This window comes from Pelobates fuscus, chromosome 1 (genome assembly GCF_036172605.1).
Source record: "Pelobates fuscus isolate aPelFus1 chromosome 1, aPelFus1.pri, whole genome shotgun sequence".
Classification (NCBI taxonomy): domain Eukaryota; kingdom Metazoa; phylum Chordata; class Amphibia; order Anura; family Pelobatidae; genus Pelobates; species Pelobates fuscus.
In genome coordinates this window covers 92,298,241-92,312,807 of record NC_086317.1, presented here as the reverse complement: position 1 = coordinate 92,312,807, position 14,567 = coordinate 92,298,241, and the positions used below count along the sequence as shown (strand labels likewise).

At 38.9% G+C, this 14,567-nt stretch overlaps 1 protein-coding gene across 12 annotated transcripts in view; it reads left to right on the top strand.

The window, feature by feature from the left end:
• The window catches only part of NCOR1 (nuclear receptor corepressor 1), a 122,278-nt gene that overhangs the window by 55,963 nt on the left and 51,748 nt on the right, over positions 1-14,567 (top strand). For all 12 annotated transcript variants that reach the window (XM_063450056.1, XM_063450055.1, XM_063450058.1 and 9 more), the window contains 2 exons: positions 1,095-1,225; positions 1,798-2,054. In XM_063450056.1, coding sequence (XP_063306126.1) covers positions 1,095-1,225; positions 1,798-2,054 — 388 coding nt within the window. The remainder of the gene's footprint in view (positions 1-1,094; positions 1,226-1,797; positions 2,055-14,567) is intronic.

Below are 14,567 nucleotides of genomic sequence, written 5' to 3'. Positions count from 1 at the left end.
TGTTTTAAGTGAAGATGCTAGTGGTAGACAATACTTCATTTTAGTTGCGTTTTTATTTAATATTTTTTCCACCCCTATATAATGTTTATTGAAACATTTCAACCGTACAATTTTCTTTTTAATGTTTGCAGAGTTTCTTAAAGGGCAGTGTTTCCCTGTTGAGACTATTTATATAAGCAAGTTGCTCTGGTTTACAGTTGGAGTGATTTCCTTGGCAGAATGTGCTTACTGCGTGAGAGCTAGTCACGTGGTGTGTTAGGTGACTGATCTTTGCTAAGTAACCTTTTCTCGAGGAAGCTATGAGTTGCATCACCACACACGGCTGCATCTCGAAGATCTGTTTTCACTTTTCAACTTCCAGACTGCTCTTGTCAACTGAGCAGCTGGTCATATATGGGATGATTATGTAGTCTATATCCATTATATTGATCTGCTTACACGTCTAATTTTCTAATCTTGATTCATGTTTTTTTTGGGGGGGAGGGGGGATGGAGGTGAGGGATTGCTTGTGTTTGTGTCCCATATGTAGTAATCAAGATTTATTTAATTTAGCTAATATTAGTCATGTCATGGTAGGCATCATCCAGCTTTTTAAAAGTAACTGATGTATGCTTCCTACACATGATCGGTATTAACACTCTTCTTACTACCATAGGAAATGTGTTCACATCCAGCATTTTAAAGGTCTTGTATTTAAACTATTATTGTGTTTTTCAGTAGAAATATAATTCCTCTTTCAAAATAATTTTATCTGTGACAAATCAGCAACCACAAAAATAAAGATCCAGATTTTTGATTTAAAAAAAATATTTAAATTTTTTTTTAAATTATATTTCTGCTACCATTTAACTTGCCAAGAAATTGCTACAATTTGTTTGTAGTATGACTCTGAATGCAAACTACCCAGAAACAACCTTTTAAGTCTGCTTGATTCATTGTAAAACAATGTAGCTAGCTCTCAAATAATTTTGTGGAAAATACGTTTTTTGTAAAAGTTTGGGCTACCACAGAAAACACCCTCCATTTTGACCCGACCAAGCCTGATTTTAACATGCAAGACTGCTTCACTTTCTCTTGCATCTTTTTTTCAATAGCAACAGATAACACGTCCTTCCCAAGAAGAAAAGGAAATTGAAAAGGCAGATGAAGACAAGTCAGAAAAAAATGAGAAAAAAGAAGACGAGAGGAGGGAGGAAGACGAGAAAGAGGACAAGGAAGAGTTTAGGTGAGTTGTCTAATTATTAAGTAGTCATTCATTCATTAAAGTATAGTGTAGTATCTCAAGCTCATCTTTGTCTTAGTTACATCTCTCTGTTTGGGATCTAGTCATTTGAAACCTTTTGGCAGGGAATTATGAGAGATAATTACACTGCTGCTGATTTTAAAGTGTCATTGTTGAATTTGAAACCAGAACCTAAGCAAAACATATGGGTACTGTTTACAGAGGATGCCAGGTGAGGCATAAGCACACATGAAACTTCTGTGCTGCTTCACTATGGACACAAAATAAAAGAAAACATAATAAACTGTTAAGTTTGCTCTGTAGGCTTGTACGCCATTTTCAACATCTATGGCTAACCCAAAGGTCAAAGTTGTAAATCATGAGAGATTCACTCAATCATTAATTTTTCTAAAAGAGATTAGAGAAATAGATCTGTTGGGAGGTTGTATTATGTGTCTTACTATGAATTGTTTTAGATCCCCAAATGTAAGTGAAAAGTCCTATATAAGCACAAGATTATTATTCTATTCTGGATGTGGCACAAACTTGCTTATGGCTTGTTTTTATTTTGTCAGAGAAAACACCAAAGAGAAAATGGAAACCGCAGCAGAGGAAATGGAGGAAAGGGAACAGGCCACTCCCAGAGGTCGTAAAACTGCAAATAGCCAAGGTCGGCGTAAAGGAAGATTCACCAGATCGATGGCTAATGAAGCTGCTGCAGCAAAAGCTGCAGCTGTTGCAACGCCACCTGCTTCCACTCCTTCAGCACAAGCTGCTCCGGCTCCACCACCAGAGGAACCTCAGCCTCCACCACCACCTCCACAGGAACAAAGTGAGTAGTACTACCAAAAATGACTGATCAGCCATCTTGTATTTGATGGGATGGTCAAAAAACAATTTCCTTTATAAGCTTAGCGCAAAGCATTAACAATTTTATTTTTTGTATGTTTTTAAAAGTTATGAAGGTTGACCAGTTTTAAAGTCTCTTCATATTAGGGTATTCATTTTGGACTGTCTTGCCATTTTTTCCCATTCCATGATCTGGTCTCAGAAGAGTTCTAGAGTTTTAAAGCAGATTTGTTTCCTGCCTGACAACTGATATTTAGGCTGCTGCTGTTGTGCTCCTTTAAGGGCCAGGCTTGTGCTTTTGAATGTTGTTCATTTTAGGTTTTAAAGCCTTTGCCTTTTATAAAAGCCTCTCGTATTTAAATTGATGTGACATCTAGGTTGGTATTGTTTCTGGACTTTTTTTTTCTGACACTTGGTGTTTTAAAACCTTCTCAACTTTTGCACTTGCTGGGGACCATGCTAAAATACAGAGATGGAATGTTATTTATCTATAAAATTTGGGAATTGTCGAGAATTTACAGGACAGTCGCACATTTTAAGCTATACTAGTCTTCTTGAAAAAGTTATTTAAAGGAACACTATAGTCACCTAAATTACTTTAGCTAAATAAAGCAGTTTTAGTGTATAGATCATTCCCCTGCAATTTCACTGCTCAATTCACTGTCATTTAGGAGTTAAATCACTTTGTTTCTGTTTATGCAGCCCTAGCCACACCTACCCTGGCTATGATTGACAGAGCCTGCATGAAAAAAAAACTGGTTTCACTTTCAAACAGATGTAATTTACCTTAAATAATTGTATCTCAATCTCTAAATTGAAGTTTAATCACATACAGGAGGCTCTTGCAGGGTCTAGCAAGATATTAACATAGCAGGGGATAAGAAAATCTTAATTAAACAGAACTTGCAATAAGGAAAGCCTAAATAGGGCTCCCTTTACAGGAAGTGTTTATGGAAGGCTGTGCAAGTCACATGCAGGGAGGTGTGACTAGGGTTCATAAACAAAGGGATTTAACTCCTAAATGGCTGAGGATTGAGCAGTGAGGCTGCAGGGGCATGTTCTATACACCAAAACTGCTTCATTAAGCTAAAGTTGTTCAGGTGACTATAGTGTCCCTTTAACTTGGTTACTCTACTTGGCCTAAATTTGTCCATTATCGGCAGACCTGTTCTAGAGAATAAACTGATATGGTTACATAACTTCCTAGTTTTCTGTTAAATGGATAAAACCCCTATGTTTTTGATATCTAGATGCCCAGTGCCACCTTAATGCATATTTAGATAACCTTTAGGAAATTAGCTCTGCTAAAATTTGAACCTGTACATTAATACATTATCCATTTGGTCTTCTAATTCAGAAATCTGTAAGGCTTAAATGCACAGTATACTGTATCAAACCAGTTCATCACTCTTCATAAATATGATACCTCAGTGCTGATGGTGAATAAATGTATTTAGCACATCATTCTTTCTGTGTAACATCTTTTTATTAAAGAGATATGAGGTAAAGACACCAACAGGCATAAATAGTCTTTGTATAATGGTAGGCAAACAAAACAAAAAAAAATGCACAAAAACAAGATATATATAAAGACTCCGTATTAATTAAAAACGAGTCTTGATCAATACCAAATGAAATGCTGTTTGAGAATATAATGAACAGGAAACTACAGCTAGAAATCAATGAAAATTTGCTAATTGATACTTTAGCAGTGTGCAAACTGGATATAATAGTTGCAGCCAAAACTGCTATGACAACTTAAAAATGACTAGAAAGTAGCCAAATGTAAGTGAGGGAAAAGGGGACGGTAGACAATAGGGCGAGGAACTAATAAAAAAAAAAAAAAAAAGCTTAAATATCAACAGCGGTGCTCCTTGAGAAAGAAACCCAACAAAGCTGGTCAATCGAATGATGTAAGATTGCAGAGAGGGGAGGGTGATTTCAGAAATCACTCCCAGTGGTATCACTGCCTCACCATAAGTGGGTTCTGAGTCTACGAGACTCAATCAGGGGGAGGATCTCCTTACAAGCCTATCAATCCATTCCAAGATTGCAGGGGACCCCAGATTTTCAATGCCTAGCTGCATTTTATGTATGTCTTACAAAAAAAAACTATTTTGATTTTTGGTTTTAGTTTTAGTGTTGTGTAATAAAATGGAAGACCTTTAGGTCGAAATGTCCTCTCTAGTCTCCTCAGTAATAGCATAAAAACACTACTCTGCAAAATTCTGAGACACGAACAATGCAGCCAGAAGTGAGGTGAAGTAGACCTGTCGTAATGCCACCTTTAGCTCTCATTGCATGCATGTGTAAAGATAGAGTGAAACCTAAGAGGGTTGTGCTTTCACATAGTGAGTATTCTATAGGCAGATTTCTGGAACATAGAGGTGAGAGAACAGTGTGCTGTAATTTGGAAAATGTTTATTCAGTCTTTATTGGGATAAGATGCCATTCAGATCTGATTCCACTAAGTATGGTTGAGAGGAGTCTCAGGCAGTTGTTAACGTTGTGGGTATTAAATCTGTGCATGACATTTCAAAGAGAGTTAAAGGTTGGAAGACTGATGTCAAGGCGCTGAGAGAGCAAATGAAGTGAAGCAATTGAATGTAACAAAATTGTACTATTATCTCAATATCCTATAGAAAGGTTAAACACAGTTGCCAGAAAAAAATTAGTTGATAATCTCTGAAGCAAATAAGAAAAACATTCAAAAACTTGGTTGGGAAGTCTGGCTTGCTTGAGAGATTTATCATAGGGGAAGGATATGAGGCTATTTCTCTATTTTGAGATTTCTCCAATCCACACCTGCAAGGTAGAGGTGATAGTTGGGTGTGTTTGGAGAGGGAGATGAGCAAGTGAATTCCAGGGTAGGGGGGAGAGAGAGATGCCCATAGTGTCATCCTCTATCCTGACCCACCTCTTAATAGACCTGCCAGATCACTAGTCTGCCAGTCTAGTCTACATAATAGCTTTGTAATAGCATGATAGCTCAGGGTAGGCATCCCTCCTCTGTCTTTAGGGTTACTAAGACTGGAATAGTGTATCCTTGGATGAGATGTTTTCCAGATGAATTCAAAAAAGAAAAAAAAAAGGATGTCACCATAGTGAAGTTTTAATTGGAAGCTTCTACTCCATATAAGATTGTAAACAGTACGTTCATTTTAAGTACCTTTGCTCTATATAGCCATGTAATGTGAGCAGCACTCCATCTGCAAAGATCATTTCCAATAGGTTGCAGTAGGGGGGAGAAATTCAGGGAATAAAGTTGTTAAAGATTCACAGACAGATATAGCCCTAAGTATTTTAACTTACCGCTTTACATGGTTTCAGAAAGACTAATGTTGAATTATTTGGGTATGAGTATGGGAGGAATTGTCGCAACTGAGAGCACATAACTACTATATAACTACATAACTACTACACATAACTACTACACTGAGCTGTTTTGGGTATGTCACTTAGTATCCATTTTAAGTGAATCCATCAAAAGTGGTTTTCAATTATTTAGTAAAAAATTAAAATCCAGCCCACTCCCTATCTACTAAACAGCTACTTTGGTGCTGATTTTGTAAGTTTTATTAAAAACACCTGATCTAGGCAAAAATAATGGGGATTTAGTTACATTATATGATCATACATTGCATAAGCCTGCCACAACGTCAATGTACCCTGTCTTTGGCAGGTCCTACTCTAGCTGTCAACCGAGTTCTCTGCAGTATTAAAATATTTAGAACATTGAATAAAGGTATATCTTCAAATGCTCTTATACATTGTTCTACCAGAATTATACGTAAATGCATATATTAAAGTTTGCAAATTATTTTGTTGGGGGGGAGAGGGAGGAATCTATCTTAAAATTTCATACTATGTCAGTACCCAAATATTAAGTTACTCTCCACTGCAAGAATGGAGAGTCCATGACATACTGACCAGGGTAAAGTTTTACTTACCAAAGCTATATTTCGAGCCCAGTTATATCTATTTCAAGAAAGGCTTGCACTCCTTGCTTTGTAAATCACTTATAAGATTCCCTTCTTGAGACATTATGACAGTAATTAAAAAGTGTAAGGCTGCGTATAAGTTTGATTTAAAGACGAACAAGTGCACTCCTTCCTAAGAACCTTGTATTATTTGCTAAAGTTTTGGCATTCTACAACATAGGGCAAGTGCAGAGCCCTAGTGTATGTGTAGATCAGATAAGGTGGGGGGGGGGGGGGGGGGGTGGGGGGGTTAATTCACCCAGCAATATATATACTGCATAATTGCTCTTTTAACTCTGCAATGCAGTACAATGGTCTGGTAGGCATCATAACAAATCATGCAGTTTCATTTCCATTGGTATTGTACTTTTGTGTTTGTGATGCTTTTTGCCATCTTGTTTGAAATTGCTTATGAATCCTCTTTGTCTGAATGTCTCCATTTAAAAATATACATGTATTTTCTAGATTTTTTTAGTTTTGCTGTCAGATATATTGCAGATCCAACAGTACAGAGCATTGGCAATGGCTGTACATTATACATTTTTACACGTGATAGTAAAATTTTTCATTGGCCGACGTGGCTGTTGTTGCTGTAAGGGGTCACTGTTTACCTGTATGTACAATGGTTACTTGGACGACAAGGATTTTCTTGGTATTGACAAAGTAAACATTAACAAAATTATGTATATATAATAATAAACATATGTAATTTCAAACACGCAGTACATTAGCATCTTGGGCGAGTGTTAAAGGTTGGGATTGCTATTGCGTTGAGGACTGTTCCCTCACCCTTGTAGTTGATAAATAGTGTTGTAGATTTTAGAGAAAAAGAAAAAAAGAGTTAAGGATAGATGAGCTGGATTCGAGGGGTTGTTTGTGTAGGTTATTGGTTAGGTTTCGCCAATGGTATATGTTTATATTTACAGTGTTCAGCTTTGTAAGGGTTTTATTACCCTTCTGGTCTTGTTTCCCGCCTTGCTGGAGGGCCGGAGTTGGGGATTCTTATTACAGAGGGAAGGGGTATATGTCCTCCCCTCTCACAGCTCCCGCTTCCCCTAGTCCCCCTCAATCTCCAGCCATCCACAGTCCCAGATCTTTTTCGTATGATTTCATTGTACTCCTAACTTGCGTTGTCAGGTTTTCCATGAGTCGTGTGTCCTTCATTTTATGAATTACCGTATCTATGGAGAGGGTGTCCGGTTTGATCCGGACACCCTCTCATACCCGTGCCATGGCTCTTCTGGCGGCAAAAGTAATTTTGTGAAGCACACAACAAAGCATATTGCATATACCTGGGAAATTGCAATTTTCAGATTTTTTTCTGTTCAGTAATTATCACCACTTTAGTAAATAGGTTACTGTTATTGTCTAAAGTCTGAAAGATACAGACACCTCCATACAACAATGGTGATCCTCTGATCAATGTAGCTTGTAGTGACATGCTGACATCCTTGAAACACTTAGGGATACATGTTTGTATTTCCAACGCTACACTAAGACGGTAGTGTTCTAATAACTACTTAGATTGTGAGGTTATAGTGTGCATGCTAGTATCTTCATGCAGAGCCTGGAGACACTGAATGTTGCTCCTGCAAACATTGCGCCCACGAAGTCAGAGTAATGGCCTCTAGGTAGCTTTTGGCAGTAGTGTAAACACAGCACTTTCTCAGAAAAGGCAGCTTTTTACACTGCTGAAGCTGCAGGGATAGTCTCTGTGGCCAAGAACCACACAAGCATATATAAATCCCACCAGCAATTTATTAATACTTAGCTGGTGAGTGGTGTCTGTATAACCTTCATCAAAGGAACCTCCCAGTATATATCTTTACATAAAACAGTATACCACAAAATATATAGAGGGGATCAGCTGTATCCTAGAATACAAATAAACACAGCACAGTGTAATTCTGTAAAGCTATATTAAATTGCACAAAAGGATGAGAACGAAAATGGAGAACCGATCCCATACATGTTCATTTGATTTTATGTACACATTTCTCTGGGTTTTTTTTTCACCTCCCCCTTTTTTCTTAGTGAACTGATGACTGACCCTGCCCATCTGGCATTTTACTCCCACAATATGTATGGCAATATACCATTAAGAACTGATCTATATCTTTAATAGTATCTACTTTGTATATAAAATAAAAGATAATAAATAACAAGTATTTTATTATTTGTTATTATCACTTTCTGTCAATGGGATATAATTGACCGCCTATTGTTTGCCGCTAGCGTAATTGCTGCATGGGGTTACCAACCTGTACTTTTATGAGAGTTTATACATCCCCCCCCCCCCCCCCCCCTCCTTCGGTCGACTAAGCAACATATGCACTGTGTGCACCATATATAGACAGTTTGTCTTTATTTTACAAGACCTCATATGTCACAATTCTCAAGTGACACAGTTAACCCATTACGGTTATATGATTCCATTAGAACCCTTTAATGACCGAATAGGGGACATTTGCATGCCCTCTCCCAAATGTACTAGAACCTATCATGCTTTTGTGCACATTTATTATACGGATCATATCGTCCGTTTTCCCTCAAATCCACAGATTGGTAAGTGATGCGCTCCACATGTCCCCTTTTGGATGGGACTCTTGGGGGGAATCTGCACAAATATACCTGTGCTTTGCATGCCCTGTAGTTTCCCTACACAATACGGAAATTTGATTTTCTTTCCATTTCCATATCCCTAACGGGATACAAGCTCACAGTATGTCATACGAAGTATGACCACTCCCCCTTCTCCCTCCGATTGGATGGCACTAGATGGAGGAGTCCACAAGTACCACGTGGCTTTCTGGAACGGCCCCTGCATGCGGATTGGCGGTCTTCCCTCAATGGGCAAGCAGTCCATTCACTGTTCAGCTCTTGACAAAGGCGTATTGAAACGCGCGTTGAGCGATTTTTGAGCCGATGCAATTTATTATGTCCACTTTTTCACTTTGATTTGGATTCATTTTTCTATTTGGTTGGATTTCTATATTTACTTTCTGTTCGTGCTTTGTTCACGGAGTGGATGGGAGATGCTTCTATATAGCATTTTGGTCTGATGACTCTATGGGGAGATAGGGACATTTTGAGGCAGCCTTGAAGTAGCAGTTGGCTTTACTCTCACAGATGTGAGTTAGACAGTTAGTCCAGGGCGACTTTAGGATATTGATGTGGTGCTTGTGTGAGGGGCTTATACCTGGCTGTACTTTTCAGCAGAAATACCCCCTTAAATTTGAGAAATACCCTCTAATCTGCGCATACTTCATGCAGTAACACTAGATAATACTAGAGGTTTTTCTGTATATTCATATACTTTACACTACTCCAAGATCTGTGCACCTCTATCCTGTATACACCAATTTGGTTATAGTTACCATTTATAGTAACTATAGCTTTCTGACTGTCTGTGCTATCACCACTTCTGCTAAGCATCCCTCTATACCTATATATATATATATATAGTGCCCTATACCTTTGTGCCAACGCTTTAGCTGTAGGTGTCTACATTATATATATATATATGAGCATTCCTTTTCTCCCCCTCCCCTTCCTTTCCTCCCATCCATAAGCTATTCAGGCATCTATACCCTGGACACACTCTTTACTCTATGAACAGCAATATTTTGATGATATTTTACTTACCCACCATTTACCCCCCCCCCCCTTTTTTTCTATGTGACGTTTACATTTAGAGGTATATATCTGAGAACGAGATTGGACTACACCCACTGTATGGGATCGATTCTCCATTTTCGTTCTCATCCTTTTGTGCTTTTGACTTTATTTGGGGTTAAGCCCCTTATACCTCTTGTAACCTATCCGGAGTTTGTGGAGCTGGCTAGCCCAACTCCATTTATTCTCCTTCTTTATCCTATATTAAATTGCACTCATGAGATGTTGAGATATCAATGGAAACAGGTGCCTCCTCCCCGTTATATGGGGGCTAGTGCCCTTCCCAATGTCTCCAAATCCAGCAAGGTAGTAAGTTTTAAAAAAAAAATAAGAAAAAAATGATTTAATATAAGGATATACAAAACCGGTCCAATGCATTTCTTCCCCTTGATGACTTTCTCAGGGACCATATAGTAAAAAAACAAAACCAGTAAAGTCCAAAAGCAGCCATACCCCACCTCACCAAATCCACCTTTAATTCACTCAATCTTCACCCCATAGTTCCATTCAGGGGCTATCCTCCGTCCTCCAGATTGGATAGTTGGTTCCCTCAGCTGATTTTAATCTGCCGCGATCTTCAGGGACTGTTTTCCAAGAGAAATGCTTGTCGTCATTGTTGTAGTTTTGGTGCCTATAGTGTCCCTTTAAGGAGTTATGAGTGGTATTGCTTTGATACAATTACATGTTTACATCTTTTATTTTATATTCTTTACCCATACAAGCACCTGTCCAATATATTCATTGCAAGGTCTTAAATAAGGGATGCTATATATAAAAGATACTGTGAGCAGCACATGATTGAATAGCCAAGTCTGACTTGATTATTCAGCAGAAGAGCCTCTAGTGGATGTCAGGATGCCGGCCATTAGAGGTGTGTTTAACCCTGCAATATAAAGATTGCAGTTTCTGTAAAACATCAGTGTTTTACATTGCTGGGGTACTGCACCCAGACTACTTTGAGATGTCCTTTTTAGTGTCCCTTTAAGGGTGGGTGGTAGGGGAGGATCCATGCTCTGTGAATGGAGGCATGGGCAGAACTCACATCGAACAATGCAAGCGCATAGCTGTAGTTTTGGTTCTTAAAATGTTACTTTATGTTTAATTTTGAAAATAGTAGTCCTCGTGGCTTAATTTATGTATGTTCTCATATACGATTGAGGTCCAGGAGTAGGATTGAAAATATAAAATATATATATATATATATATATATATATATATATATATATATATATATATATATATATATTTGTGACTATATAAAAATATTAACACAAACACTAACTCGTTTCATGTCTTCAAAAGGCCTTGTGAAGAGGTGAGAAGCGTTGGCGTTTTAATTTTGTTTTTTAAGTGTGTGATCTCTTTATTATTCTGTCAATATCCTGTGTGTTACCTATTTTATCTTGTCACCATTCAGATTATCTGCTTTGTGATTTACCTTACTTGGCTTGTTAAGAATATTATGTTTCGCACGGGTCAGAGGAACACAGATACAATTCCAAAAAATCTGGGCGCCCTGGGAAAATAGCCCCTTGTGTTAGGACTAGCAGCGATACCGAGAAACTGATACTTATGTAGACGGACGGATGAGGGTCCCTGATGACTCCCTCCCCACCACGCCCCCCGCCCCCCCCCCCCCCCCCCCACCCTACCCCTGTCTCTTTGATTTCTCTCTTTTCTCCTTTTCTTGGCCTTTTTCTTCTTTCTCTCTTTAATTTTTGTAACTATGGTTAGCATATATTTGCCAGAGGCTGTTGGGAGCGAGCTCCCGAGAGATGTAGCCACTACAGTTGTGCCCGCGGGCTAGACCCTATAGAGAGCCCCGCTTACCACAGGGACCTCCTCGCTGGGGGAGGTCACGCGCTACTGCTGCTCCTATGCCCATATGCACTGTAGATGCATGACATACCTCAGACTTCAGGTAGCGCTCTGATTACCTCTGCAAAACCGCGGAAACCGAGCCGACAAACGGCTACTGGCATCACCAACCAGTTCTCGGGAGACCACTACAACGGCCTCAGATACGAGAATGGGTTGTCATTGACCACCTTTATTACTCATGGTTACAGATCTCGTTATGTTAATGCTACCTGTGTATGCTAGGGGAGTTGCCCTTGGCCTGCCGATACGAAACGCTAACTGCATAAATAAATAAAGGGGCAGGTCGACCAGGAAGACTCAATTACAGAAGGTCATTCTTACCCGCTGTCTATGCTTTTTCTTTCACCAAAATTTAAAATTGTGCAACATGTTTTCTATGCCATGTATACATTGTTTTGACTGTTACCGCCTATGTCAACTGTCGTGGCTGCGTAGGCTCGTTGTTATGTCATGCACAACTAAAAAATAAAGAATTTAAAAAAAAAAAAAGAATATTATGTTTCATTTAACCCCCTGAACACCATAAGAGCATTGCTGAAGAAGCCGCAAAATCAAAGACTTATGATTTTGATTGTTACCTTTTTTATTTATGTTTTTATTGAAGTTTTTTGTTTGTTTATTTATTTATATAAGTATTTTTTCCTTTACTGTTTGGAATCTTAGTTTTCTTGCAAAATGTCTCCATCAACTGAAAATTCCTTCATAGAAATCATTCTAAAATAGTATGTCTAACAAATAAAATTTTCCTCTAACCAAGTGATAGAAACGGTAACCACATTTACTATTTTAACAGATTACCATTTTAGTATTGGATTAGAATTACTTAAATTACTATCAGTTTTGAGCTTTTCACAACGTTAAAATCTTTGCAAAAGTGCCTGATTTTTGTTGAATTATTTTTAAACTCTGATACTCAAATATGATACACTATAAATATGTGGGGCCAACAGAAACAGTTTTGTCCCTTGTAAATGCCAATATTTGGCAATGTAGAAAAGTCTAGGTCAAAACTCACACACTTAAAGAAACACACTCACACTCTGATGCCTCCATGAAGGGAGGGCAAATCCCCAGCAATCCTTGTTTGTAGAATAAGCCTGGGCACACTTTATTCAGGAGCAGTCCTTGATAAATGCCTGGGCACACTTTATTCAGGAGCAGTCCTTGATAAATGCCTGGGCACACTTTATTCAGGAGCAGTCCTTGATAAATGCCTGGGCACACTTTATTCAGGAGCAGTCCTTGATAAATGCCTGGGCACACTTTATTCAGGAGCAGTGCTTGATAAATGCCTCGGCACACTTTATTCAGGAGCAGTCCTTGATAAATGCCTGGGCACACTTTATTCAGGAGCAGTCCTTGATAAATGCCTGGGCACATTTTATTCAGGAGCAGTCCTTGATAAATGCCTGGGCACACTTTATTCAGGAGCAGTGCTTGATAAAGGCCTGGGCACACTTTATTTAGGAGCAGTCTTTGATAAAGGCCTGGGCACACTTTATTTAGGAGCAGTCCTTGATAAAGGCCTGGGCACACTTTATTCAGGAGCAGTGCTTGATAAAGGCCTCGGCACACTTTATTTTGGAGCAGTCCTTGATAAAGGCCTGGGCACACTTTATTTAGGAGCAGTCCTTGATAAAGGCCTGGGCACACTTTATTCAGGAGCAGTGCTTGATAAAGGCCTCGGCACACTTTATTTTGGAGCAGTCCTTGATAAAGGCCTGGGCACACTTTATTCAGGAGCAGTGCTTGATAAAGGCCTCGGCACACTTTATTTTGGAGCAGTCCTTGATAAAGGCCTGGGCACACTTTATTTTGGAGCAGTCCTTGATAAATGCCTGGGCACACTTTATTTAGGAGCAGTCCTTGATAAAGGCCTGGGCACACTTTATTTAGGAGCAGTGCTTGATAAAGGCCTGGGCACACTTTATTTAGGAGCAGTTCTTGATAAAGGCCTGGGCACACTTTATTTAGGAGAAGTCCTTGATAAAGGCCTGGGCACACTTTATTTAGGAGCAGTCCTTGATAAAGGCCTGGACAGACTTTGAGAGTGAGCCTTGATAAAAGTTAAATTTTTGAGCCAAACTGTTGCTGTACCTCAATCCTAAAAAAAAGTCTGCCTTTGGATACTACCCTGTGTGCCCAGGTATTTTCTACACATCTGTGCTCTAAAAGGGTTTAACACCGAATGATTGACATTGCCAGGCGACTCCAGGCACTATAATCAATTCAATGAGGAAATTGTTATAGTGCCTACCGTGTCCATTTAATCATGTGTGTAATAAAGATGACCCCTTCCTGCCAGGCGTTGACATAAATGGCGAAGGAAAGATGTTAGGAAGTATATTTTCGTAACATCAAAACATATACAAGTGACAGGAGCTTCTGGTTCCCAATATTGGAAAAGGTGAAACTGGGAGCTGCACCTGGCAGAACCCAAGTTAGAAGGCAAACCGTTGGCAAACGCTTTGACTGCTTACATTGAAGGGGCTTCAGGACACTCCTGGCACTATAGCAAAACTACAAGGTGGTTCCTTTTGCATGAGTTAAAGGACTAGAGAAAATTTAAAGAAACCTTCCAAACTGTAACCACTCTAGTATTTTATTTATTTATTTAGAAAATACTTTACCAGGAAGGATACATATTTAGATTTCTCTCATTTTCAAGTATGTTCTGGGTATAATAGATTAGTAGGTATAGTGCACAAATTTCACTTGCTTTTATTCGTCCATTTGTTTATGCGACTTGAGCACACATTGCAAATAAAGCTTGTCCATTTACTGCTGCGGGTTCAACTGCTGGCTTTTATTTGATGCCACTGTAATGCTCATATGCAATTCAGCACAGCATACTGATGCACACAGGCTAGTTTGCAATACAGGCAGTCAAACTGTTTATACAATTTATAGTAGCTGAGGCATGAATCTGCTGTTTGCGCAATTCCACTCATCTTGTCCAA